Here is a 26930-nt window from a genome sequence, read left to right as displayed (position 1 = left end):
AGAAATCAAGCTTTCAGATAAACAGCATTGTTACTTTTCTTTGGCTAAGTGTTTTACCAGATACTGAGCACTTGGAGATAATTTTCACAAAGTTTTCATCTTTTTGGTCCCACATACCTCTTTTTCTGTAATGCAAATAGAAAATGAGGGAGACAATCATACTGAATGAAGTCAAGAATATTAGTATGCCCACTAACCAAGGAGGTAGTGCATTGCAGGAGCAACCTGAAAAAAAAAAAAAAAAAATACAGGGAGCTCACCATCAGTTATTGGTGTGGAGATACTTCAGATTGGGGGAAATGCACCAGAAAAACAAGATTTATAGTTTAATGCCATCCCTTTGTATATATTTAGAACAGGACTAAGGGTGGAGGGGCAGGAAATATAGGGCTAAGGCTTAGGACTAGCCGATCCCGAGTATCTAAAGGCTTAGGTCTAAAGCTGTTGGTCACTGGGACAAAAGCAGAGCTGTTTCTAGGATGGGAGTGGTTTGGGGCTGAGGCTAAACAGACCCAGAAGAAAGTAACTCATTTTTCTTTTTCTTCCTCTAGCCCATCAATCAGTGTGCTGCATTAGGGAGAGATATAAGCACTAGTCCTTATTATATCTAGATTCAAAATAGGCCAGAGTAGGATAGGTCTGGAGACCTCTGAACTGCCTAAGAGATCATAAGAGCTCTGAAAGTAAGAATCTCATGAAAGGTTGTTAGACAACATACTGCTTAAAATCTTATTTAGCACACATCACTGTGGTGTCATTTGGCTCTCTAGTCTTTCCATGAAAATATTCTATTACATGGGGGGAGGGGGGTGGCTCAGATGGTAAAGTGTCTGCCTGCAGTGAGGGAGACCCAGGTTCGATCCCTGGGTTGGGAAGATCCCCTGGAGAAGGAAATGGCAACCCACTCCAGTACTCTTGCCTGGTGAATTCCATGGACAGAGGAGCCTGGTAGGCTATAGTCCATGGGGTCGCAAAGAGTCAGACATGACTGAGAGACTTCACTTTTTCTTTTAACAACACAAGTGGTGTCCATTCCTCCATTGTGGAGTATTATGCATAGTCTAGGGTTTCCCAGATGGCTCACTGGGTAAAGAACCTGTCTGCCATTGCAGGAGATGTGGGTTTGATCCCTGGATTGGGAAGATCCCCTGGAGGAGGGCAAGGCAACCCACTCCAGTATTATTGCCTGGAGAATCCCATGGACAGATAAGACTGGTGAGCTACAGTCCATAGGGTCACAAAGAGTTGGACATGACTGAAGCAACTTAGCAGACACACATGCACAGTCTAACTTAATGTTTAAAATCTGGGATGCAAAGATTCATGAGCATCATGGTGGCATAGATGGCTCTCATTTTTGTCTCCCCATCAACATCAAAAATGGGGCATCTGTCCATAAAGAGAAGTACCTCTACAAGACACACAACCATACACCAAGGGACCTGGAAAGAGTTCTGCTCACCTGTGTGTCGGGTAACAGGAAGACAGTACCCAGTACAGGCTCTCAAACATAGTGGAGATTGTAAACTGCTTCTGGCTCCTCTTATCTGTGCTCCTAGAGAACATGCAGAACACTGAGCTACTAAAGAGAGAGGCTTTGTGGAAGTCCAGGTTTTCAGCTAGAAAGAGACCTCAGAAGAATGTAGTCTTGAAAGATAGAGCTATACCAGAAAGGATCTGTGAATTTGAAGGTTTAATTCATTAAATTATTTATTTTAATTGGAGGATAATTACAATATTGTGGTGGTTTTTGCCATACATCAGCATGAATGGGCCACAGGTATACATGTGTCCCCCCCATCCTGAACCCCCCGCCCACCTCCCTTCCCACCCTATCCCTCTGGGTTGTCCCAGAGCACTGGCTTTGGGTGCCCAGCTTCATGCATCAAACTTGCCCTGGTCATCTATTTTACATATGATAATGGACATGTTGAATTTGAAGGTTTTAAAACAGTACACCTTCGAGTCATGAACAGCTATTTTTTGTGTGTCTTAAAATTTCCCCCTAAATCCTCCAAGTCCATTTCCCCTGAAGCAGCTTGGTTGAGATGGACGAAACTTTCCCCTTGGGAAAGGTAAGCTACCTGGAGTACCTCTCCCTGTATGCTCTATTTTCCTGATATTGGGTACTATTTAAGTGACTATGCAGCTGTTTCTGCCCTGTGCATTCAGGACTTTATTTCCTGCCCTGATGGAGTCACTGTACTATTTAAGCAGTCAAGTGAGAGATACGTGTAAACTGTGTTAAGTGTTAAATGCTAAATGTTTAAAAGCTCTCCCAGTTTGTTGGGAAAGCTATCACCATAGGAAAAAAATAATAATTTGAATTTGATTGAGGTACAAGAAAGCCCAGGCTTTCAGACACACAGCATTGTCAGAAGGTCAAGGAATGGTGAGCATCTAGTAACAACCTAAGAATTCGGAACTTTCTGAGGCACACAGGCTTGGAAATCAGGGGTCATGCAGCTTTAGCTCCCCCTTCCCCTTTACATCTCCCATCCTTCAAACCCACTTACTTTGCAATCTATGATGTAGAGCAATACTGGATGCCATGGTAAAGGTCAGTGGTAGAGCCAGAATTAAGCCCAGAATCAACTTTCAAACTGTATTCCATAGAAACGGTTTATCTGAAATAGATTCATTCAAACCATTGAGGATCCCACAATGCTGAGATATTGGACCTAAGCTAGTCTGGGGAGGCGGTTATAATTGGGTGAGCAGAAAGCGACCAAGAGTCTGAAGTAGGACTAAGCCAAAAGTGATTTAGTTTGAGACTGGAGCAAAGGTGAGTGAAGACTGCTCATTCCAATTCTTCCCATCCATTCTATCTCATGTTCCCCTTGAAGTAGGGCTGGTTTCTTCCCACTAAGCCTCAGACCAACTCAGTTCTTTAGTCCTTTTGTTTAAGCAACCAGTATATGTGTAGTCCTGAGTTCTCCAATGTGTTCCTGGGTCTGGCATTTTTCTTCTTGAATACATTTAAAGATTATGTAAACTTTCCTCCTCTCCTATTCAGATGAACAAACATCTGCTTTTGTTTGCTGATTTGCACATACTGTACATAGATACCTGTCATTTCACTGGGAATCTGATATTTTTCTCCCCAGAGAAATAAACACAAAGTATTCTAAAAGTAGTAAGTTGCTAAACCTGTTGGGGACTTATTCCTATTATAATAATCTTGAATTGGGATTATTCAACTTCAATTCTCTTGAATTGAGATTATCCCTCGCAGTATTTGGCTCCAATATTAATTTCACAGACATATACAAATACTAATACATGTACAGTTACTTAGCAGTTTCCAAGGCACTCATTTTGTTTTATTTCAATCTTTCAAGTATCTATTATTTTTTTGCTTATCAACTGTGTGCCATGAAATATTTGAAGAGGCTGGGGTATATCAAATACAACCAAGATCTCTACCTCTGACAAAAAAAAAAATAATAAATAATCTATATAGTAGGTTAAAAGGTGATAATGCTATATAAAAGAGAAAAATTAAAAGAGGGTAAGGTGATAGGAAATCCCAGGAAGAGGGAGTGGTACAAGTTGCGTTTTTTAAAAAATTGGTTTGTCAAAGTGGTCTTTATTTCAAAGGTGAGATGAGTACAGACTTGAAGGAGACAGGTAATTTATTGGAATTATAGCATTCTGGCAAGAGGGAACAACTGGAGCAAAGACCCCAAAGCAGGGGCAGTTCTGTCTTAGTTGGGGAACAGCAAGGAGGCCCGTGTGATTGGACTAGAGGAGGCACGAGGGAACATTAAGGGGTAGGTCAGGTAGAACAGGAGCACAGGTAGTGCAGGGTGTCGTGGGTCATTCCACTCAGAATACAATGGGGAATCATTGCAGGGTTTTAAACAAAGGGTCACATATGTTTCACGTTTTAAATGTGTCCTGATATCCAAAAGAGGAGACTACACTATTGTGAACAGGAGAAGAAGTAGGGAGAACTTTATAGGTGCTATTGCCAGTATTCAGACCATGGACAATAGTGTCTTTGACTTAGATAGCAGCAAAGGTCGTAAGAAGTGGTGAGACTCTGGGTATATTTTATAAGTAAAACTAGTATTATCTCTTGACACATGTGATATCGAATATAAGAGAAAAATGGGAGTCAAGGATGACTTCAAGGATTTTTTTCTAAGAAACTAAAAATATGAAGTGTGACTGGGAAGGCAATAAATCACACAAGTTAACAGGTAATTAAGAGTTTAATTATAGATCTGTTTCATTCATAATACATACTAGATGTCAGTATTGAGATTTTGTGTTTAAAGATGAAATTAGGGTTTGGGAGAGAGGTCTGGATAAACGATATCATTTGAGGAATTATTATGATTTTGTGTTAAACTATGAGATGGAATTAAGTCACATTAGAGAAAAGTGAAAGTCGCTCAGTCATGTCTGACTCTTAGCGACCCCATGGTCTATACAGTCCATGGAATTCTCCAGGGCAGAATACTGGAGTGGGTAGCCTTTCCTTTCTCCAGGGGATCTTCCCAACCCAGGGATTGGACCCAGGTCTCCCACATTGCAGGTGGATTATTTACCAGCTGAGCCACAAAGGAAGCCCAAGAATATTGGAGAGGGTAGCCTATCCCTTCTCCAGCAGATCTTCCTGACCCGGGAATTGAATTGGTGTCTCCTGTATTTCGGGAGAAGGCAATGGCACCCCACTCCAGTACTCTTGCCTGGACAATCCCATGGATGGAGGAGCCTGGGGGGCTGCAGTCCATGGGGTCGCTAAGAGTCAGACATGACTGAGCGATTTCACTTTCACTTTTCACTTTCATGCATTGGAGAAGGACATGGCAACCCACTCCAGTATTCTTGCCTGGAGAATCCCAGGGATGGCAGAGCCTGGTGGGCTGCCATCTATGGGGTCACACAGAGTCAGACACAACTGAAGTGACTTAGCAGCAGCAGCAGCTCCTGTATTGCAGGCGGGTTCTTTACCAACTGAGCTATCAGGGAAGTCCACAGAAGAGGGGGAAAAAAGAAGACTCAAAGACTATGCCTTGGGAAACTTGTATTATCAAGAAGTCAGAGTGAAAAAGATGAAGTAGCAGAAGAGAATAAGGAAGAAAACAAGCAGGTAGGTGAACAAAGCCAAGAGAATCAGATCAGATCAGATCAGATCAGTCGCTCAGTCGTGTCCGACTCTTTGCGACCCCATGAATCGCAGCACACCAGGCCTCCCTGTCCATATAGTATCCTAAAAACCAAGTGAAGAGAGTATATTTATTTTTCTCTTCAGTTAATAAATTTGATGACAATGGCCATCATTTGGAGAACAAACACACAGATCTCACTTGATAGTACAATGCTTATCTTCTCCTCTTGACCAGTTACAGGGTTTCGAAGGTAGCAGGTGACATTTCCATGGGTGCTCTGTATTAGAAGGGTCATCTTCATGTTGAACAATTTGTCTGTATCTTGTGAATGGGATTTTGAGGAAGGTGGGATGATCTCTTCTCTGCTGTCTCTCCATTCCATTTGAGGCTGTGGAAACCAACCTCCTGAATTACACTCCACTAAAAGACCTTTGGTATTAGGAGGATGCACCAGAATCTGTGTTTCTAGGCTTGTAGCTGTTGGAAAGAAAAGGGAAAACAAGATTCAGGTGGTGGGTTGGGGAAATATGAGAGTAGGAAAAGCCCCTTTCCACTGTAAATCTTTTTGTTTTTTGTTTTTATTTTATTTTTAAACTTTACATAATTGTATTAGTTTTGCCAAATATCAAAATGAATCCGCCACAGGTATACATGTGTTCCCCATCCCGAACCCTCCTCCCTCCTCCCTCCCCATACCATCCCTCTGGGCTGTCCTAGTGCACCAGCCCCAAGCATCCAGCATCGTGCATCCACTGTAAATCTTATGCCTGTAGGTATACTGACAGCTAAGCACTGTAAGGTTCTGATTGTTCCTACGAGCTAATCAAAAGGGAAACAGGCTAAGCCAGACTGAAGTGTTGTGGTATACAAACTTAACACCCCAGTCCTAAAAAATCAGGACAGTGCATTTGTTTGATCTATTCATTTAGACAGTCAAAAATATTTATTGATTATTTTCTAAACCTAGGAGACTGAGTTAGGTCATGGATGAACAAAAACAATCAAGATCTCAGTCCTCATAGAATTTATAGTGTAACATTTTTCTTATATTTTCACCATTAATCTCATCAGTTCAGTTCAGCCGCTCAGTCATGTCCGACTCTTTGCAACCCCATGAATCACAGCACGCCAGGCCTCCCTGTCCATCATCAACTCCCGGAGTCTACCCAAACCCATGTCCATCAAGTCGGTGATGCCATCCAGCCATCTCATCCTCTGTCGTCCCCTTCTCCTCCTGCCCCCGATCCTTCCCAGCATTAGGGTCTTTTCCAGTGAGTCAACTCTTCCCATGAAGTTACTATAATGTATTATTAAATAGTAAATAGTATAAAGTCTAGTTTGCAGCTTTAATTGAAACTTTAATTTATGTGCTCTTTGGCTAACCCAATATTATCAAAACAAATTCTTACGTATCTGTTTAGAGAAAATAAACAAGTTTTTGAAAAAATTTCAGTATGTTGCTGGGGATGTCAGACTTGCCTAAACTGTGAACAAAGAATGAGCAGAGGTTTAAAAAATTACTCCATTTTACTTTACATTAAAGTTACTTTAAATTAATGTCTGTTAAAATTTCTGCAGTGATGGAAGTATTCCATATATCTGTGGTCCAATCTGTAGTGTTTGCTACATGAGACTTTAGCACCTAAAATGTAATCAATGAGATTAAAGAACTAAATTTTCAATTTTATTTTTTACTTTTAATTTTATTAAATAAAAATTGAAGTAGCCACATGTGGCTAGTGGCTATCACATTGGATAGGTTAGTTCTAGGCAATACAGATGAGTGTCACAATAGCCAATGAAAATGTTATGTGTGAATGGGCCTTGGACCCTACCCTTATGCCCTCACATTTGGGAACCCCTTCAATTAACTTTGAGTCTTCCATTTCCCCACCATTTCTGTGCTATTCAGAAAACTTGAAGACTGAGGTAATTTTGGAGGACATGGAAGATTCTGGATAAGGCTTTTTGAACTAGATTTAGAACGAGTTCAGTTCAGTTCAGTTGCTTAGTCGTGTCTGACTCTTGGTGACCCCATGGATCATGGTACACCAGGCCCCCCTGTCCATCACCAACTCCCGGAGTCTACTGAAACTCATCTCCATTGAGTTGGTGATGTCGTCCAACCATCTCATACTCTGTTGTCCCCTTCTCCTGCCTTCAATCTTTCCCAGCATTAGGGTCTTATTTTCAAATGAGTCAGTTCTTCACATCAGGTGGCCAAAGTGTTGGAGTTTCAGCTTCAGTATTAGTCCTTCCAATGAACACTCAGGACTGATTTCCTTTAGGATGGACTGGCTGGATCTCCTTGCAGTCCAAGGGACTCTCAAGAGTCTTCTCCAACACCATAGTTCAAAAGCATCAATTCTTCTGTGATCAGCTTTCTTTATGGTCCAACTCTCACATCCATACACGACCACTGGAAAAACCATAGCCTTGACTAGATGGACCTTTGTTGGCAAAGTAATGTCTCTGCTTTTGGTTGGTCATAACTTTCCTTCCAAGGAGTAAGTGTCTTCTAATTTCATGGCTGCAGTCACCATCTGCAGTGATTTTGGAGCCCCCCAAAATAAAGTCAGCCACTGTTTCCCCATCTGTTTGCCATGAAGTTATGGGACCACATGCCATGATCTTCGTTTTCTGAATGTTGAGCTTTAAGCCAACTTTTTCACTCTCCTCTTTCACTTTCATCAAGAGGCTTTTGAGTTCCTCTTCACTTTCTGCCATAAGGGTGGTGTCATCTACATATCTCAGGTTACTGATATTTCTCCTGGCAATCTTGATTCCAGCTTGTGCTTCATCCAGCCCAGCGTTTCTCATGATGTACTCTGCATATAAGTTAAATAAGCAGGGTGACAATATATAGCCCTGATGTACTCCTTTTCCTATCTGGAACCAGTCTGTTGTTTCATGTCCAGTTCTAACTGTTGCTTCCTGACCTGCATATAGATTTCTCAAGAGGCAGGTCAGGTGGTCTGGTATTCCCATCTCTTTCAGAATTTTCCACAATTTATATTGACTCACACAGTCAAAGGCTTTCGCATAGTCAATAAAGCAGAAATAGATGCTTTTCTGAACTCTCTTGGATCGATGATCCAGCGGATATTGGCAACTTGATCTCTGGTTTTTCTGCCTTTTCTAAAACCAGCTTGAACATCTGGAAGTTCATGGTTCACGTATTGCCGAAGCCTGGCTTGGAGGATTTTGAGCATTACTTTACTAGCGTGTGAGATGAGTGCAATTGTGTGGTAGTTTGAGCATTCTTTGGCATTGCCTTCCTTTGGGATTGGAATGAAAACTGACCTTTTCCAGTCCTGTGGCCACTGCTGAGTTTTCCAAATTTGCTGGCATATTGAGTGCAGCACTTTCACAGCATCATCTTTTAGAATTTGAAATAGCTCAACTGGAATTCCATCACCTCCACCAGCTTTGTTCGTACTGATGCTTCCTAAGGCCCACTTAACTTCACATTCCAGGATGTCTGGCTCTAGGTGAGTGATCACACCATTGTGATTATCTGGGTCATGAAGATCTTTTTTGTACAGTTCTTCTGTGTATTCTTGTCACTTCTTCTTAATATCTTCTGCTTTTGTTAGGTCCATACCATTTCTGTCCTTTATTGAGCCCATCTTTGCATGAAATGTTCCCTTGGTATCTCTATTTTCCTTGAAGAGATCTCTAGTCTTTCCCATTCTGTTGTTTTCCTCTATTTCTTTGCATTGATCGCTGAGGAAGGCTTTCTTATCTCTCCTTGGTATTCTTTGGAACTCTGCATTCAGATGGGTATATCTTTCCTTTTTGCCTTTCCTTTTCCTTAGTTTGATTTAGAACTAAGTAGTCAGTAAATTGAGTCAAGGAGAAATGGGAATAAGAATGATTATTAAAAAGACAATTGTAAAGATTTAGGTCACTTCTAGAGTCAGGTTTTACTAAAGTGTTGCCAAGAAATAATTGAAAAAAATAGTAATAAATCCTGAATGGATTCTGTTGACACTTTACAGATCTAACAGTGCATATGGATGTGGGAAAACAGACAGTTCTTGCTGATAAAGGTAATGTGTGCAGAGATAAAATTTGCATTCTTAATTCTCCACTTTTCCCCATTTAAAGACTAAATATATGAATCTGAACTTGCTAACTAAACCCTGACTATGAAATGGTCAGAAATATTGAGAATATTCTTAATACTCAGCCTCAGATGGACTGAGAATCATGGATGCATAGAAGTCTCAGAGGGATCCATCCTTACCTGTGACCTTTACCTCTGTGATGGCCTCCTCATAGAAATCACCATCTTTGAAGAAACAGTGGTACGTCCCGTCATCATCAGCATTCACACTAAAGATTCTGAGGGTCACCTTACCCTCTCCAATAGCGTCTGTGAGGAGCTCTGTCCACTCCACATAATTAGAGATGGTTTCTCCATACAAGTCTTTACCATCCTTGTACAGGTGAACAGGTCTTTTGTAGTGGTTCCGGAACCAGCGTATCTCCATGTGTTCTGCAGTCTGTGGTGGGGACAGCTGGCAACTGAGCTCAACTTTTCCACCCAGTGGAGCCAAGATTGGCCCCTCTATACCATTCACTGTGAACTGCTCTGGGAAGGGAGACAGTAACCACAGGGTGAGAGTATGAGCCAGGGCACAGCATTTACTTGGTTCATATATGTACCTCCTGAGTTCCTAGCTTTCTAGGTATCAATGGGCTTTTAGTGTCCCACTCTTTGCAACCCCATGGACTGTAGCTTACAACGCTCCTCCGTCCGTGGGATTATCCAGGCAGGAGTACTGGAGTGGGTTGCCATTTCCTTCTCCAGAGGATCTTCCCAACCCAGGGATCGAACCTGGGTCTCCTGCATCGTAGGCAGATGCTTTACCATCTGAGCCACCAGGGAAGTCCACAAATACCACCTATACGACTGCCTTAATTTTTTAGTGTCTTTCTAGATACTCCCAAATTTTCCCTTTGAATAAGATCGAGACATACATTTCAAGGAAATAGAAAAGCAGAGACCAGCTAAAAGTCCACCAGGCTAGGTACGTAATAATGGTACAGTATTGAGAAGAGTTCCCTGTGCTATACAACAGGTCCTTACTATTTATCTATTTCATACACGTGGTGGTGGTTTAGTCACTAGTCATGTCAGACCCTTGTGACTCCATGAACTGTAGCCTCTGTCCATGGGATTTCTGAAGCAAGAATACTGGAATAGGTTGCCATTTCCTTCTGTAGGGGATCTTTCTGACCCAGAAATCGAACCTGAGTCTCCTGAATTGCAGGTGGATTCTTTACCACCCGAACCAGCAGAGAAGCCCCTATTTCATATATAATAGTGTGTATACGTCAATCCCAATCTTCCAGTTTATCCTGCACATCCTTTCCTCCCTGGTAACCACAAGCTTGTTTTCTATATCTGTGACTGTTTTGTAAATAAGTTTTAGATTAAAAAATAAGTTTTACCATTTTTTAGAGTCCACATATAAGCAATATCATTTGATATTTGTCTTTATGTCTGACTTACTTCACTCAGGGCCACATTCTGCAGGTCCATTTATGTTGCTGCAAATGGCATCATTTCAACTTTTATGGCTGAGTAATAGTCCCTTGTATATAAGTACCATATCTTCTTTATCCATTCATCAATAGCTACTTAGTTTGTTTCCATGTCTTGACTATTGTAAATAGTGCTGCAATGAATATTGGGTGAATGTATCTTTTTGAATTATGGTTTCTCTGGATATATATCCAGGTGTGGGATTGCCAGAACATATGTTAGTTCTATCCCATCAGGAAGCTTCCATAAGCCTCTTATCCTTCTCTGTCAGAGGGCAAACAGACTGAAAACCACAGTCACAGAAAACTAACCAATATGATCACACGGACCACAGCCTTGTCTAACTCAATGAAAGTATGCATGCCATGTAGGGCCACCCAAGACAGACAGGTCATGGTGGAGAGTTCTGACAAAATGTGGTCCATTGGAGAAGGGAATGGCAAACCACTTCATTATTCTTGCCTTGAGAACCCTATGAACAGTATGAAAAGGCAAAAAGATAGGACACTGAAAGATGAACTCCCTATCTTTAGGTCAGTAGGTGCCCAATATGCTACTGGAGGTCAGTGGAGAAATAACTCCAGAAAGAATGAAGAGACAGAGCCAAAGCAAAAACAAAACTCAGTTGTGGATGTGACTGGTGATAGAAGCAAAGTCCTATGCTATAAAGAGCAATATTGTATAGGAACCTGGAATGTTAGGTCCATGAATCAAGGCAAATTAAACGTGGTCAAACAGGAGATGGCAAGAGTGAACATCGACATTTTAGGAATCAGTGAACTAAAATGGACTGGAATGGGTGAATTTAACTCAGATGACCATTATACCTACTACTGTGGGCAAGAATTCCTTAGAAGAAATGGAGTAGCCATCATAGTCAACAAAAGAGTCTGAAATACAGTACTTGGATGCAATCTCAAAAACGACAGAATGATCTCTGTTCATTTCCAAGGAAAACCATTCAATATCACAGTAATCCGTCTATGCCTCACCCAGTAATGTTGAAGAAGCTGAAGTTGAACGGTTCTATGAAAACCTACAAGACCTTCTAGAACTAACACGCAAAAAGATATCCTTTTCATTATAGAGGACTGGAATGCAAAATCAGGAAGTCAAGAAGCACCTGGAGTAATAGGCAAATTTAGCCTTGGAGTACACAATGAAGTAGGGCAAAGGCTAACAGAGTTTTGCCAAGAGAACGCACAAGGCATAGCAAATACCCTTTTCCAACAACACAAGAGAAGACTCTACACAGGGACATCACCAGACGGTCAATACCAAAATCAGATTGATCATATTCTTTGCAGGCAAAGAAGGAGAAGCTTTATACAGTCAGCAAAAACAAGGCCAGGAGCTAACTGTGGCTCAGATCATGAACTCCTCAATGCCAAATTCAGACTTAAATTGAAGAAAGTAGGGAAAACCACCAAAAAATTCAGGTATGACCTAAATCAAATACCTTATGATTACACAGTGTAAGTGAGAAACAGATTCAAGGGACTAGATCTGAAAGACAGAGTGCCTGATGAACTATGGATGGAGGTTCATGACATTGTACAGGAGACAGGGATCAAGCCCAATACCAACAAAAAGAAATGCAAAAAAGCAAAATGGCTGTCTGAGGAGGCCTTACAAATAGCTGTGAAAAGAAGAGGAGCAAAAAGCAAGGGAGGAAAGGAAAGATATACCCATCTGAATGCAGAGTTCCAAAGAATAGCAAGGAGAGATAAGAAAGCCTTCCTCAGTGATCAGTGCAAAGAAATAGAGGAAAGCAACAAAATGGGAAAGACTAGAAATCTCTTCAAGAAAATTAGAGATACCAACGGAACATTTCATGCAAAGATGGGCTCAATAAAGGACAGAAATGGTATGGCCCTAACAGAAGAAGAAGATATTAAGAAGAAGTGGTAAGAATACACAGAAGAACTGTACAAAAAAGATGTCCAAAGCCCAGATAATCACGATGGTATGATCACTCACCTAGAGCTAGACATCTGGAATGTGAAGTCAAGTGGGCTTTAGGAAGAATCACTACGAACAAAGCTAGTGGAGGTGATGGAATTCCAATTCAGTTCAGTTCAGTTCAGTCTCTCAGTTATGTCCGACTCTTTGTAACCCCATGAACTGCAGTACGCCAGGCCTCCCTGTCCATCACCAACTCCCAGAGTTTACTCAAACTCATGTCTGTTGAGTCAGTGATACCATCCAACCATCTCATCCTCTGTCATCCTCTTCTCCTCCTGCCCTCAATCTTTCCCAGCATGAAGGTCTTTTCAAATGAGTCAGCTCGTCACATCAGGTGGCCAAAGTACTGGAGTTTCAGCTTCAACATCAGTCCTTCCAATGAACACCCAGGACTGATCTCCTTTAGGATGGACTGCTTGGATCCAGTCCAAGAGACTCTCAAGAGTCTCCTCAAACACCACAGTTCAAAAGCATCAATTCTTTGGCGCTCAGCTTTCTTTATAGTCCAATTCTCATATCTATACATAACTACTGGAAAAACCATAGCCTTGACTAGATGGAAAAAGCAAGAGAGTTCCAGAAAAACATCTATTTCTGCTTTATTGACTATGCCAAAGCCTTTGACTGTGTGGATCACATAAATTGTGGAAAATTCTGAAAGAGATGGGAATACCAGACCACCTGATCTGCCACTTGAGAAATTTGTATGCAGGTCAGGAAGCAATAGTTAGAACTGGACATGGAACAACAGACTGGTTCCAAATGGGAAAGGAGTACATCAAAGCTGTATATTGTCACCCTGCTTATTTAACTTATATGCAGAGTACATCATGAGAATTGCTGGGCTGGAAGAAGCACAAGCTGGAATCAAGATTGCCAGGAGAAATATCAATAACCTCAGATATGCAGATGACACCACCCTTATGGCAGAAAGTGAAGAGGAACTCAAAAGCCTCTTGATGAAAGTGAAAGAGGAGAGTGAAAAAGTTGGCTTAAAGCTCAACATTCAGAAAATGAAGATCATGGCATCCGGTCCCATCACTTCATGGGAAATAGATGGGAAAGCAGTGGAAACAGTGTCAGACTTTATTTTTTGGGGCTCCAAAATCACTGCAGATGGTGATTGCAGCCAGGAAATTAAAAGACGCTTACTCCTTGGAAGGAAAGTTATGACCAACCTAGATAGCATATTGAAAAGCAGAGACATTATTTTGCCAACAAAGGTCCGTCTAGTCAGGCTATGGTTTTTCCAGTGGTCATGTATGGATGTGAGAGTTGGACTGTGAAGAAGGCTGAGAGCCGAAGAATTGATGCTTTTGAACTGTGGTGTTGGAGAAGACTCTTGAGAGTCCCTTGGACTGCAAGGAGATCCAACCAGTCCATTCTGAAGGAGATCAGCCCTGGGATTTCTTTGAAAGGAATGATGCTAAAGCTGAAAGTCCAGTACTTCGGCCACCTCATGCGAAGAGTTGACTTATTGGAAAAGACTCTGATGTTGGGAGGGATTGAGGGAAGGAGGAGAAGGGGATGACAGAGGATGAGATGGCTGGATGGCATCACTGACTCGATGGACGTGAGTCTGCATGAACTCCAGGAGTTGGTGATGGACAGGGAAGCCTGGCGTGCTGCGATTCATGGGGTCGCAAAGAGTCGGACACGACTGAGCCCCTGAACTGAACTGAACTGAACTGACTAGACGGACCTTTGTTGACAAAGTAATGTCTCTGCTTTTTAATATGCTGTCTAGGTTGGTCATAACTTCCCTTCAAAGGAGTTATTTCAAATCCTAAAGATGATGCTGTGAAAGTGCTGCACTCAATATGCCAGCAAATTTGGAAAACTCAGCAGTGGCCACAGGACTGGAAAAGGTCCATTTTCATTCCAATCCCAAAGAAAGACAATGCCAAAGAATGCTCAAACTACCACACAACTGCACTCATCTCACACGTTACCAAAGTAATGCTCCAAATTCTCCAAGCCAGGCTTCAACAGTACATGAACTGTGAACTTCCAGATGTTCAAGCTGGATTTAGAAAAGGCAGAAAAACCAGAGATCAAATTGCCAACATCCATAAGATCATTGAAAAAGCAAGAGAATTCCAGAAAAATATCTATTTCTGTTTTATTGACTATGCCAAACCCTTGACTGTGTGGATCACCACAAACTGTGGAAAATTCTGAAAGAGATAGGAATACCAGACTACCTGACCTGCCTCTTGAGAACTCTATATACAGGTCAGGAACCAACAGTTAGAACCAGACATGGAACAACAGACTGTTTCCAAATAAGGAAAGGAGTACATCAAGGCTGTATATTGTCACCCTGCTTATTTAACTTGCATGCAGAGCACATCATGAGAAACGCTGGGCTAGATGAAGCACAAGCTGGAATCAAGATTGCCAGGAGAAATCAGTAACCTGAGATATGCAGATGACACCACCCTTATGACTGAATGTGAATACAAACTAAAGAGCCTCTAGATGAAGGTCAAAGAGGAGAGTGAAAAAGTTGGCTTAAAGCTCAACATTCAGAAAACTAAGATCATGGCATCTGGTCCCATCACTTCATGCCAAATAGATGGGGAAACAGTAGAAACAGTGACAGGCTTTATTTCTTTGGACTCCAAAATCACTGCAGATGGTGACTGCAGCCATGTAATTAAAAGATGCTTACTCCTTGGAAGGAAAGTTACGACCAACCTAGAGAGTATATTAAAAAGCAGAGACATTACTTTGCCACCAAAGGTCTGTCTAGTCAAAGCTATGGTTTTTCCAGTAGTCATGTATGGATGTGAGAATTGGACTATAAAGAGAGCTGAGAGCCAAAGAATTGATGTTTTTGAATTGTGGTTTTTGAGAAAACTCCTGAGAGTCCCTTGGACTGCAAGGAGCTCCATCCAGTCCATCCTAAAGGAAATCGGTCCCGAATATTCCTTGGAAGGACTGATGCTGAAGGTGAAACTCCAACACTTTGGCCACCTGATGTGAAGAACTGACTCATTTGAAAAGACCCTGATACTGGGAAAGACTGAAGGCGGGACGAGAAGGGGATAACAGAGGATGAGATGGTTGGACGGCATCATTGACTCAATGGACATGAGCTAGAGTAAACTCTGGGAGTTGGTGATAGACAGTGAGCCCTGGCATGCTGCAGTCCATGGAGTTGCAAAGAGTCGGACACAACTGAGAACTGAACTGAACTGAAACAAACATATGAAAAGAAGCTTAATATCATGTGTCATTAGTAACTATAAATTAAAGCAATCAGATACTACCAAAAACCTATTAAAATGGCTGAAATTCAAACACTGACAACATCAAATGCTGACAAAGATGTGGAGCAAAAGAAACTCTCATTGTTGGTAGGAATGCAAAATGTTATAGCCACTTAACAGAAGAGTTTGGCAATTCCTTACAAAGCTCAATGTGTAATCACTATATGTTCTAGCTCTCCGCCTTCTAGATATGCAACCCAAATGGGGTTGCATCCACACAAAACTACATCCACACAAAAACTCACATCAATGCTCCTAGCATTTTTATTCATAATTGCCCTCAAATTAGAAGCAAACAATATAACCTTCAATAAGTGAATGAATAAACAAACTCTGGTACATCCAGACAGTGTAATATTATTCAGTGGTAAAAGAACTGAGCCGTCAAATCCTGAAGATGCATGGAGGAAACGTAAATGCTTACTGCTAAGTAAGGGGGTCATTATGAAAGGCTATGTATGTACTGTATGATCCCAAGTACATGACATTCTGGAAAAAGGCAAAACTAGGGGAAGAGTGAAAACAGCAGTGGTTACTAGGACTTCAGCAGGAGGGAGTGATGAACACAAGGAACATAGGATATTTTTAATACGGGGTAAAATGGTTCTGTTTGATACTGTAATGGTAGACACATGGCATTATGCATGTATTAATATAGCACATTTGAGGATTTAAGAGCTGAGCAACGAAAAAGGTATGACCGCAAGGTGGCAGTAGCACCTGTATTTGAGAAGCAGTTTGACAGAGGCGTTGGTGACAGTCCCCACAGTATGAGAGACCATTTAGAGGCACAGGGAGCACCATGCAAAGGGCGAGAAGGGCAAGGGAGCTCCCAGGGGAGAGACAAGTCAGGGAGAAGTTTTATGTGTCTAGCAGTGTCACCCCACAGCACAGTGAAGAGGCAGGGCTCTGCAGGACAATAGTGGCTTGGGGTCTCTCTAGGTACAGGGCTTATCTTACCTATGGCTAGCAGATGTTGGGTGCAATTCCAAGGGACATGGAAAGCATAAAGGCATTACATAGTTAAAAGTATGCTCATTTTTTAATATATTTAAAACAATTGGATATGTAAAAATTTGAGCTTGACAATGGCAAGCTTTTGAGTGAGAGGGTCTCAGCCTTACAGAAGTAAGCAGTGTAGGGCCAGTATGCAGAGGCCACTTGCATTCATTTATGTAATAATTTGTTAACACCCAGGGAATTTTATAACACCAAGTACAAACCCTAATGTGAACCTGATTTAATAATATTAATAATTATCAATATTGGTTCATCAATTTCAGTAAATGTATTGATACTGTACTATAGATGTTTGTAGTACGGGAAACTTTGGAAGGGCAGGGAGAAGAAGGGAGAATGGGGTTTTATGGAAATGCTATGTAATTTCTTTTCAACAAATATTTATTTATTTGGCTGTGCCAAGTCTTAGTTGCAGCATATGGGTTCTAGTTCCCTGACCAGGGATCAAAGCTGGGTCTCCTTCATTGGGAGCATGGAGTTCTAGCCCCTGCACCACCAGGAAAATCCCTCTGTGTGGTTCCTACACAATTTTTCTGTAAAGATAAAACTGCTTTAGAAAATAAAGTAGTAAAATTTAAAAAGTCAATGAGGATAAAAAGTAGGACAAGATAAAGGGGGATTTTGGAAACATCATAATTTACAAAATAAAATAAAAATCCAAAGCAAAAAAGCTCTCTGCATATTCAAAATATAATTAATAAATCAATGGACAATTATAAACTGGTAAGAAATAAGTGGGATAGGTACAACAGATAAAAAATTCCCAATATTTAAGAGTTCTTAAACAGCAATGAAGGAAAACCAACAGTACAAAGAAGATGTGGAGTAAAGACCTATGCAGGCAGTTCAGAGAAAATGAAACAATTTTTGTCTGAAAGATATTAAGTCTCACTTATTAACAAAAAGGTAAAATGCAATCACTATGAGAATTTATTTTTCATCTGTAAGTTTGGAAAAGATAAACAGCTCTGGTACCTGTAATATCTGAAATAGTGATATTACCTGTTGGTGGAAATGTAGACTAGTAACGATTTCAGAATGACATATTCAATACCATAATAAAAAAACACATAACCTTTGACAAGCAGGTCTATTCATTGGAATATTTTCTACCTTTGTACTCACAGGTATGCTCAAAAACATATGTATAAAGGCATTGGTAGCAGCGCTATTTTATTAGCCAAAGGCTGGATCCCACCTGAATGTGCATCACTTAGATTTCTGTCATTTAATAAGCAGCTTTTTGCTAGAAATGTTTAAATCTTATGCTCCATTTGATGTCTCGGGCTTTCTATTTTTGTTGTTCAGTCACGCAGTTGTGTCCAGCTCTTTGTGATTCCACTGACTGCAGTGGGCAGGCCTCCCTGTCCCTCACCATCTCCCAGAGTTTGCCCAAGTTCATGCTCATTGCATTGGTGATGCCGCCCAGCCATCTCATCCTCTGACACCCTCTTCTCCTTCTGCCCTCAATCTTTTCCAGCATCAGAGACTTTTTCAGGGAGTCATCTGTTCGCATCAGATGACCAAAATTCTGGAGCTTCAGCTTCAGAGTCAGTCCTTCCAGTGAATATTCAGGGCTGATTTCCCTTATGACTGGCTGGTTTGATCTCCTTGATGTCCAAGGGACTTTCAGGAGTCTTCTCAGCACCACAGTTCAAAGGCATCAATTCTTTGGCATTGTGCCAAAGAATTGACAGAATTTTTATTACCTATCTCTAAATGTACTATTATTTCTGCTTTGCATAGATCCCTTTACAAATGTGGATTTTCATCACCTGTCAAGTTTCCACCAGCCTATCCCATCCTTTTTTTTACTAATAATTCACATGGATTCCAGTATGGATCTGTGACCTAGACCACTTCCTCAAGGTATAAATAGTACTTAAATCTGTCTCCTAAATATGAATATTGGTTCTCAAGGGCAAGTATTAGGTCTTTATTTGCCTCTTCTCCATGGAACCTAACAAAAACCTGGGTACATGATAAAGAAGACTTGCTGATTAGAAATATTTTGTTTTTCTAACCATAAACTGGATCTTATAGTACACATCATCATAACATAACTACATATTAAATCTAGAAACAATGGTCCCTTTTGTTTGGTTCTTGTTTTCCCTAACCTACTTGATACTGGTGTGGCTCAGAAGAGTAGGAGAAAACTTCATACCTGAACTTGGCGTTATCATCTGCAGGAGGAGCGTGGCAACAAAGTATCTAGAGAAAGATTGTCCTGTCATTTCCATTACACCTGATAAGAAATGAGGCCCGTTTAGAGACAGTGTTAACAGAAGCAAGAAGTTGCAGAAATCACATATCTCCACATCTTTTTTTCTGCAGTAATGGACTGCCAAATAGTGTTGCCAGACAAATGTAAGACTTCCAGTCTTATTTTAATATCAACAGTGATTTTAATAAAACAGTGACAGCTTTTTAGTATACATACTTTTGGTACAACATTTGGCATCCTGTAATTTTTATTTACTAAATCTGGTAACCTTGCTCTTAAGAATGGCCATTGTAATCACCAAGTCCAGCCACTGGCTCCTTTCCCATTAAAAGGTTTCTTTCACTCAGGTTAGATGTCATTTGTCTTCTGGTTTGTAAACTCCATTTGGTGAACTACTTCCGCAGGGAAAGTGTGTTAGTCCCTCAGTCATGACTGACGCTTTGTGACCCTAAGGACTACAGCCCACCAGCCTCCTCTGTCTATGGGATTTTCCAGGAAAGAATACTGGAGTGGGTAGCCATTCCCTTCTCCAGGAGATCTTCTTGACCCAGGGATCGATTCCAGGTCTCCTGAAATGCAAGTGGATTCTTTACTGTCTGAGCCACCAAGGAAGCAGGGAAAGTGGTTGCCTGTTTAGGGAATAGGTCCTAATCTTGAAGGTCCCAGTGTTCTAAACATAGACACAGTCAGTTACATTTAGTTATAAGGGAAAATCTAAAGACAGAGATTTAACCTATCTGGAGGGATGAACCAAGTAGCCATTTTAGAAGGGAATCTGACTTTCTTCTCTTTAGTTGGCACAATCCCTCTGAATTTTCTGCTCCTGGAGGACTCACAATTAGAGACAGATTTGTGGACCTGGTGATTGCAGCCATGAAATTAAAAGACGCTTACTCCTAGGAAGGAAAGTTATGACCAACCTAGATAGCATATTCAAACGCAGAGACATTACTTTGCCAACAAAGGTCCGTCTAGTCAAAGCTATGGTTTTTCCTGTGGTCATATATGGATGTGAGAGTTGGACTGTGAAGAAGGCTGAGCGCCGAAGAATTGATGCTTTTGAACTGTGGTGTTGGAGAAGACTCTTGAGAGTCCCTTGGACTGCAAGGAGATCCAACCAGTCCATTCTGAAGGAGATCAACCCTGGGATTTCTTTGGAAGGAATGATGCTAAAGCTGAAACTCCAGTACTTCGGCCACCTCATGCGAAGAGTTGACTCATTGGAAAAGACTCTGATGCTGGGAGGGATTGGGGGCAGGAGGAGAAGGGGACGACAGAGGATGAGATTGCTGGATGGCATCGCTGACTCGATGGACGTGAGTCTGCATGAACTCCGGGAGTTCGTGATGGACAGGGAGGCGTGGCGTGCTGCGATTCATGGGGTTGCAAAGAGTCGGACACGACTGAGCGACTGATCTGATCTGATCTGATGGCCAGTAAAAGCAACGGAAGACTGAAATGGTCTTTCTTAGCCAATCATGAAAGCTTTTTGCCAGTTCTATAATGATTTGGCTTTTGACTCAGCACACAAATGTGATAGTCATCTTTTATGCCCTCAAAAAAAAAAAAAAAAAAAGAGGTTTGTTAAGTGCTAGGAGATTATGGTAAAATGGACAGTGAATGGCTATAATAACATGAAAATGCCATGCTCTGCGCCTGATATACAGATGTCTGGAAATAGAAAGGAGCCACAGAAGACAGTAGGCTGAATTCAGGGCAGTTTGGTTGGTGATCACTCAGGATGACCCTGGGCTGTTCACCCTTTGCACTGACAGTTGGACTCCTCTGAAGGGATGAACCCCTTGGCTTGGACAACGAGAAGCCAAGGAGCTGACGGTCATGAATAAGCCTTCGTGGGGTCAGGATTGGTAGAAAGATATTTGGATTTACTTTCCAGAGCCTGAGGTAGTCCTCACTGTCTTCCATGTCCCTGCCTATAACATGCTGACACCCCTTGGCAACAAGCAGCTGATGCCCTAGCTTGGGTATGTGACCTGGCAACTGATCTTTCAGTAAATATAGCAGATTGGGTGCACAGAAGGAGTGGTCAGGTGGGATGGCACATTGCCAAAAATGGTGGATTTCCCTTGAAATACAGTGACATTGTTAATGTAGTGATTTTATATCCTGTATATTCTAAATAATATCCAACGCAACTGCCAAGGAGTCTGGGGTATTCCAGCAGACTTTCCAACTGGTAAGAGCTTGGTAAATTGATTATATTGGCTCCCACCCTCCAGATGAGGGTTCTAAGTTTGCCCTGGTATGTGCAGCTACTGTATTTGGCCTAACCCAAGCTTTCCTCTGTCCCTGTGCAAGCCAGGCTGTCACCATTAGGGCATTATGAAAACAGTACCATGCAGGATACCCTTATTGAACAAACAGTGATCAGGGATCATGTTTCAGATGTCATGATGTACAAGACTAGGCAAAAGTCCATAACACTGAATGGAGATTCCACCTTCCCTAAACCCCACAAACAGTAGGGTTAGTAAAAGGAAAAAATGGAATATTAAAGCAACAGATTAAATGTCTAGCAGGTAAAACCACCTCAGCCAGGTGCACTGAAGTACTGTCTCAGGTTTTAACACTTTTGAATGGTCAACCAGGAGAGCTTGTTGCTCCATATGCCAGACTGGAGACCCTTGCCAAGACAATCAATCCTTTAAGTGCACGCTGAATGTGCACTTAAAAATGACTAAAATGGTCAAGGTTATGTTATGTAATAGTTTACTAACATAAAAATATTTTTAAATGTTCAAACAAAAAGCAAATAGGCCAACAGAAGACTATAAAATCTAACACAAATCATGTTTAACCTGCCAGGAAAGTGAATCAGATCACAGAAAAAGAGATCTTTAAGCCAGAGGGATCACAGGAAAATTTCCTATATAATAGAAGCAGTAAAATTCACCCCTGTTCTGCTAGTTTTTTTTTTTTAAGCTATATCAAGTGTTTCTGATATATGTTCCTTACCTGTTTAGGGTGACTGAGTGAAAATGTTTTTATGAAGGTCATTCCTGTTACATTTTGTAAGCCAATAATTCTGCAGATATAATTTTTTTAAAGTTACCATAAATATTCCGTAGTGAGGTATTTCTGTTTATCTTTATTTTTCTTCATCCTAACTAGTAACATTAGAGAAGAGGAATCCTAGTTGCAAAGAATACTATGCAATGGGGACTGCTCACACTACTACTGTATGACTAAGAAATGACATGCGTAAGAATAATATTTTATTTGCTCCTGATCAAAACAGACAGCAATTGAGCCCAGCATTTGCTGTGGCGCATGCGCGCGCGTGCGCGAACACACACACACACACACACACACACACACACACACACACACACACACACACAATTAAGGGAAAATAGAGACAAACAAAAATACCTCACTGTGGAATATTTATGGTGACTTTTAAAAACTGAAAAAAGATTTTCCCTAGAGGTGACTGAGACGTCTCAGTTCACCTCATCCTTTAGAAGCCCAAAATCTCATAGTCTTCAAATATAGGTCTGTCAAGACTTTAGAAATGCAGGGACCGGAGACTTGCCAAAAAGCACAAGGAAGAAGAAGAGATGGAAGAAGTGATAACCATCTGTGAAGAGAGGACCTTGTCCCTGAATCTTCCACTTACTTGAGCCTGGAGATCCTGAGTCAGCCCTTCGTTGTCCTTAGAGAAAGTTCCGGGTCACCACCTGGGCTTCCCCCAGTGTGGAGGCTGATGGGCACCAGGCAAACTACCTACCAAAGTCCCTTCTCGCTGTGCCCATCCCACTCCCAGCACCTGATGCTGTCAGCCTGATCCTTACGTTCCTTTCCAAGGGAAATTCCGAGGACCCTGGCTACCTCCCTCTGTGGGTAGCAGTCTTTGTTCACATTCCGTGACTGCACCTGGCATCACTGTGCTAGCATTGCAAGTACTAACATGACCTGCCTCGCTCTGAAAGGAGGCAACGCATGATCTGATTTAGACATTCCCAGTAATTCGTGCCTGGAAAATCCCATGGATGGAGGAGCCTGGTGGGCTGCAGTCCACGGGGTCACTAAGAGTCGGACACGACTGAGCGACTTCACTTTCGCTTTTCACTTTCATGCATTGGAGAAGGAAATGGCAACCCACTCCAGTGTTCTTGCCTGGAGAATCCCAGGGACGGGGGAGCCTGGTGGACTGCCATCTATGGGGTCGCACAGAGTCGGACACGACTGAAGCGACTTAGCAGCAGCAGCAGCAGCAGCAGCAGTAATTCGTGCTGAGTAAAATGGCCATGATAGAGACATTTATTCTGAATGCTGTACCTGCACCCAGAGGGGAAAGGAAGGGAGCTGTGGAAGTGCAAGTAAGAGACACAAAATTCAGATTAGGCATTGGGGAAGCTTCAGTGAGCTGACAAAGGTTCAGAGAAGATTCTTGAAACAAGATGGACAGTTAGCCATGTGAAAAAAAGGAGCAGAGCAGGTTTTCCAGGCTGAGGGAGCAGCAGAAATGGTAAATTCAGAAAACTTGAAGTGGTTTGCTGTGGCCATAATGGGAGATATGATGTGAAAATGATGGGAAATGAACTGTAGAGAGAAACAAAGGTAAAATTATAAAGGTTGTCATTTTAAGAAATATCTATAATACATACTTAAGTGTATATACACACACATATATATACTTAAATCTCATATAATATAGGAAACACACATATTTAGGTATTATAATACATAGCTATATACATAAACATATACATGTGTGCTGCCCTGGTGACTCAGATGGTAAAGACTCTGCCTGAAATGTGGGAGACATAGGTTCAATCCTTGGGTTGGAAAGATCCCCTGGAGAAGGAAATGGCTACGCACTCCAGTATTCTTGCCTGGAGAATCCTATGGACAGAGGAGCCTGGTGGGCTACAGTCCATGGGGTCACAAAAAGTTAGATATGACCAAAAAATGACTTAACACATACATTTGTGCACAAATATATGGATATATTTATTCTTTATTACACATATTTGAGAATATATGCTTATAGACATATAAATACACTTACATATGCATGCATATCCTAATGATGCATATCTGTACATGTGTATGTGTGAGTGATGATATATGCACATATGACTAAATCTATGTGACTATATTTATGCACAAACACATAGACTTATGTATATATGTTAATATAAAAATATAAATGATATGTACATGAGATCAGGAAGAGGGTAATGAGAATTTAAAGTAGTATCTGAGGAGACAATGCATAATTGGGAACATTTGAGATCTATTTAGCATACAGGATTGATAGGGTGGATTGATCGAAACTGGGGAAATTGAAAACTTTCAGGATGTCTCCCAGATTTCAGCATTCCACTGACCAGATGAATGGAGAGAATATTATTTGAGGTGTAGCTGAGTGAAAGAACATTTTTAAACAAAAGGGCAAAATATGGTGATTGGGATGAGTGAGTTTGATTTGGGATAGATGGATTTTAATGTGCCTTTTAGCTTAGTTGATAAGGAATCCGCCTGCAATTCAGGACACCCATGATTCCTGGGTCAGGAAGATCCACTGGAAAAAGGATAGGCTACTCACTCCAGTGTTCTGGCCTGGAGAATTCCATGGACTGTATAGTCCATGGGGTCGCAAAAAGTTGGACACGACTGAGAGACTTTCATACTGTTCTGTTCATGGGGTTCTCAAGGCAAGAATACTGAAGTGGTTTGCCATTCCCTTCTCCAGTGTACCACATTCTGTCAGATCTCTCCACCATGACCCGCCCATCTTGGGTTGCCCCACAGGCATGGCTTAGTTTCATTGAGTTAGACAAGGCTGTGGTCCTAGTGTGATTAGATTGGGCTCCAAAATCACTGCAGATGGTGATTGCAGCCATGAAATTAAAAGACGCTTAGTCCTTGGAAGGAAAGTTATGACCAACCTAGATAGCATGTTCAAACGCAGAGACATTACTTTGCCAACAAAGGTCCGTCTAGTCAAAGCTATGGTTTTTCCTGTGGTCATGTATGGATGTGAGAGTTGGACTGTGAAGAAGGCTGAGCACCGAAGAATTGATGCTTTTGAACTGTGGTGTTGGAGAAGACTCTTGAGAGTCCCTTGGACTGCAAGGAGATCCAACCAGTCCATTCTGAAGGAGATCAGCCCTGGGTGTTCTTTGGAAGGAATGATGTTAAAGCTGAAACTCCAGTACTTTGGCCACCTCATGCGAAGAGTTGACTCATTGGAAAAGACTCTGATGCTGGGAGGGATTGGGGGCAGGAGGAGAAGGGGACGACAGAGGATGAGATGGCTGGATGGCATCACTGACTCCATGGACGTGAGTCTGCATGAACTCTGGGAGTTGGTGATGGACAGGGAGGCCTGGCGTGCTGCGATTCATGGGGTCGCAAAGAGTCGGACACAACTGAGCCCCTGAACTGAACTGAACTGAGAGACTTTCACTCCACTTTTGGAGTCTTAAGGTTATGTTCAAGAAGCACTTGGTTGTTTTGGGTCTAGAGCTCATGCTTTATCTTTGTTCTCCTCTTTGAGAGCTGCAGTGATGGGAGCTACTGGCCTTTTCACTGTGAAGTCCTCAGGAAGCCTCCTCAAGGCCTTCTCCTTTCCTGCAGGCCCCCAGGCCGAAAGCTGCCCCGCTGTTCCCTTTAGCTGTCCCCAGCCACACTCTGCATTGCTGTCCGACCCTCAGAACTCTTCCTCCTTGATGCACCCCAAATAAGGCAACTGGCCTCTCTTTTAAGCATGTTGCTGTCGGTTCTTTTAGAGCAACTTTGTTGTTGTTCAGTCACCCAGTTGTGTCTGACTCTTTGTGACCCCATGGACTACAGCACGCCAGACCTCCCTGTCTCTTACCATTTCCTGGAATTTCTCAGGTCCACGTCCATTGCATCGATGATGCAATCCAGCCGTCTCATCCTCTGACGCCCTCTTCTCCTTCTGCCCTCAATCTTTCCAGCATCAGGGACTTTTCCAGTGAGATGGCTGTTCGCATCAGGTGACCAAATTACTGCAGCTTCTGCTTCAGCATCAGTCCTTGCAATGAATATTCAGGACTGATTTCCTTTAGGATTGACTAGTTTGATCTCTTTGCTGTCCAAAGGACTCTCTGAAGTCTTCTTCAGCACCACAGTTTAAAGGCATCAATTCTTTGGCGCTCTGCCTTCTTTATGGTCTGGCTCTCACAACCATACATGACCACTGGGAAAACCATAGCCTCGACTATATGGACTTTTGTCAGCAGGGTGATGTCTCTGCTTGTCAACACTCTGTTTAGATTTGCCATCGCTTTCTTGCCAAGAAGTAATCATCTGATTTCATGGCTGCAGTCACCATCTGCAGTGTTTTTAAAGCCCAAGAAGAGGAAATCTGTCACTGCTTCCACATTTTCCCATTCTATTTGCCATGAAGTAATGGGGCCAGATTTTAGTTTCTTTAATATTTAAAGTCAGCATTTTCACTCTCCTTTTTCACCTTCATCAAGATGTTCTTTAGTTCCTCTTTGCTTCTTGCCATTAGAGTGGTATCATCCATTTAGAAAACTTAGAAGGTTAATGAAGTAATGTAGGTGGAGATGCAAATAATTCTAAAATATTAAAAGATGCTTGAAAAACAGATCCCTGGCCTATATAGCTCGATATACTCCAAGAAGAGTATGGGGTCCCTGGCAGAACTCTGCCATTTCATCTGTTACACATGGGATGAGCAGAAGACCATTAGCCTTCTTTTTCCTGGTCCCTTCCTCTATGGTTATCCTCTGTATGCAAAGCAGAAA

At 41.8% G+C, this 26930-nt stretch overlaps 1 protein-coding gene and 1 non-coding gene across 2 annotated transcripts in view; both read right to left on the bottom strand.

The window, feature by feature from the left end:
- LOC109557088 (selection and upkeep of intraepithelial T-cells protein 1-like) overlaps nt 1–26930 on the bottom strand; it is a 56661-nt gene that overhangs the window by 7473 nt on the left and 22258 nt on the right. The window contains 5 exon segments of the mRNA XM_070781870.1: nt 118–225; nt 2517–2627; nt 5319–5597; nt 9370–9717; nt 19102–19182. Coding sequence (XP_070637971.1) covers nt 118–225; nt 2517–2627; nt 5319–5597; nt 9370–9717; nt 19102–19182 — 927 coding nt within the window.
- On the bottom strand, nt 9943–10014 carry TRNAR-ACG (transfer RNA arginine (anticodon ACG)). Its single transcript has one exon. It is a non-coding gene; the product is annotated as a tRNA-Arg (tRNA).

The sequence above is a fragment of the Bos indicus genome, chromosome 3 (assembly GCF_029378745.1).
Source record: "Bos indicus isolate NIAB-ARS_2022 breed Sahiwal x Tharparkar chromosome 3, NIAB-ARS_B.indTharparkar_mat_pri_1.0, whole genome shotgun sequence".
Classification (NCBI taxonomy): domain Eukaryota; kingdom Metazoa; phylum Chordata; class Mammalia; order Artiodactyla; family Bovidae; genus Bos; species Bos indicus.
This window is presented reverse-complemented; position numbering and strand designations above follow the sequence as displayed.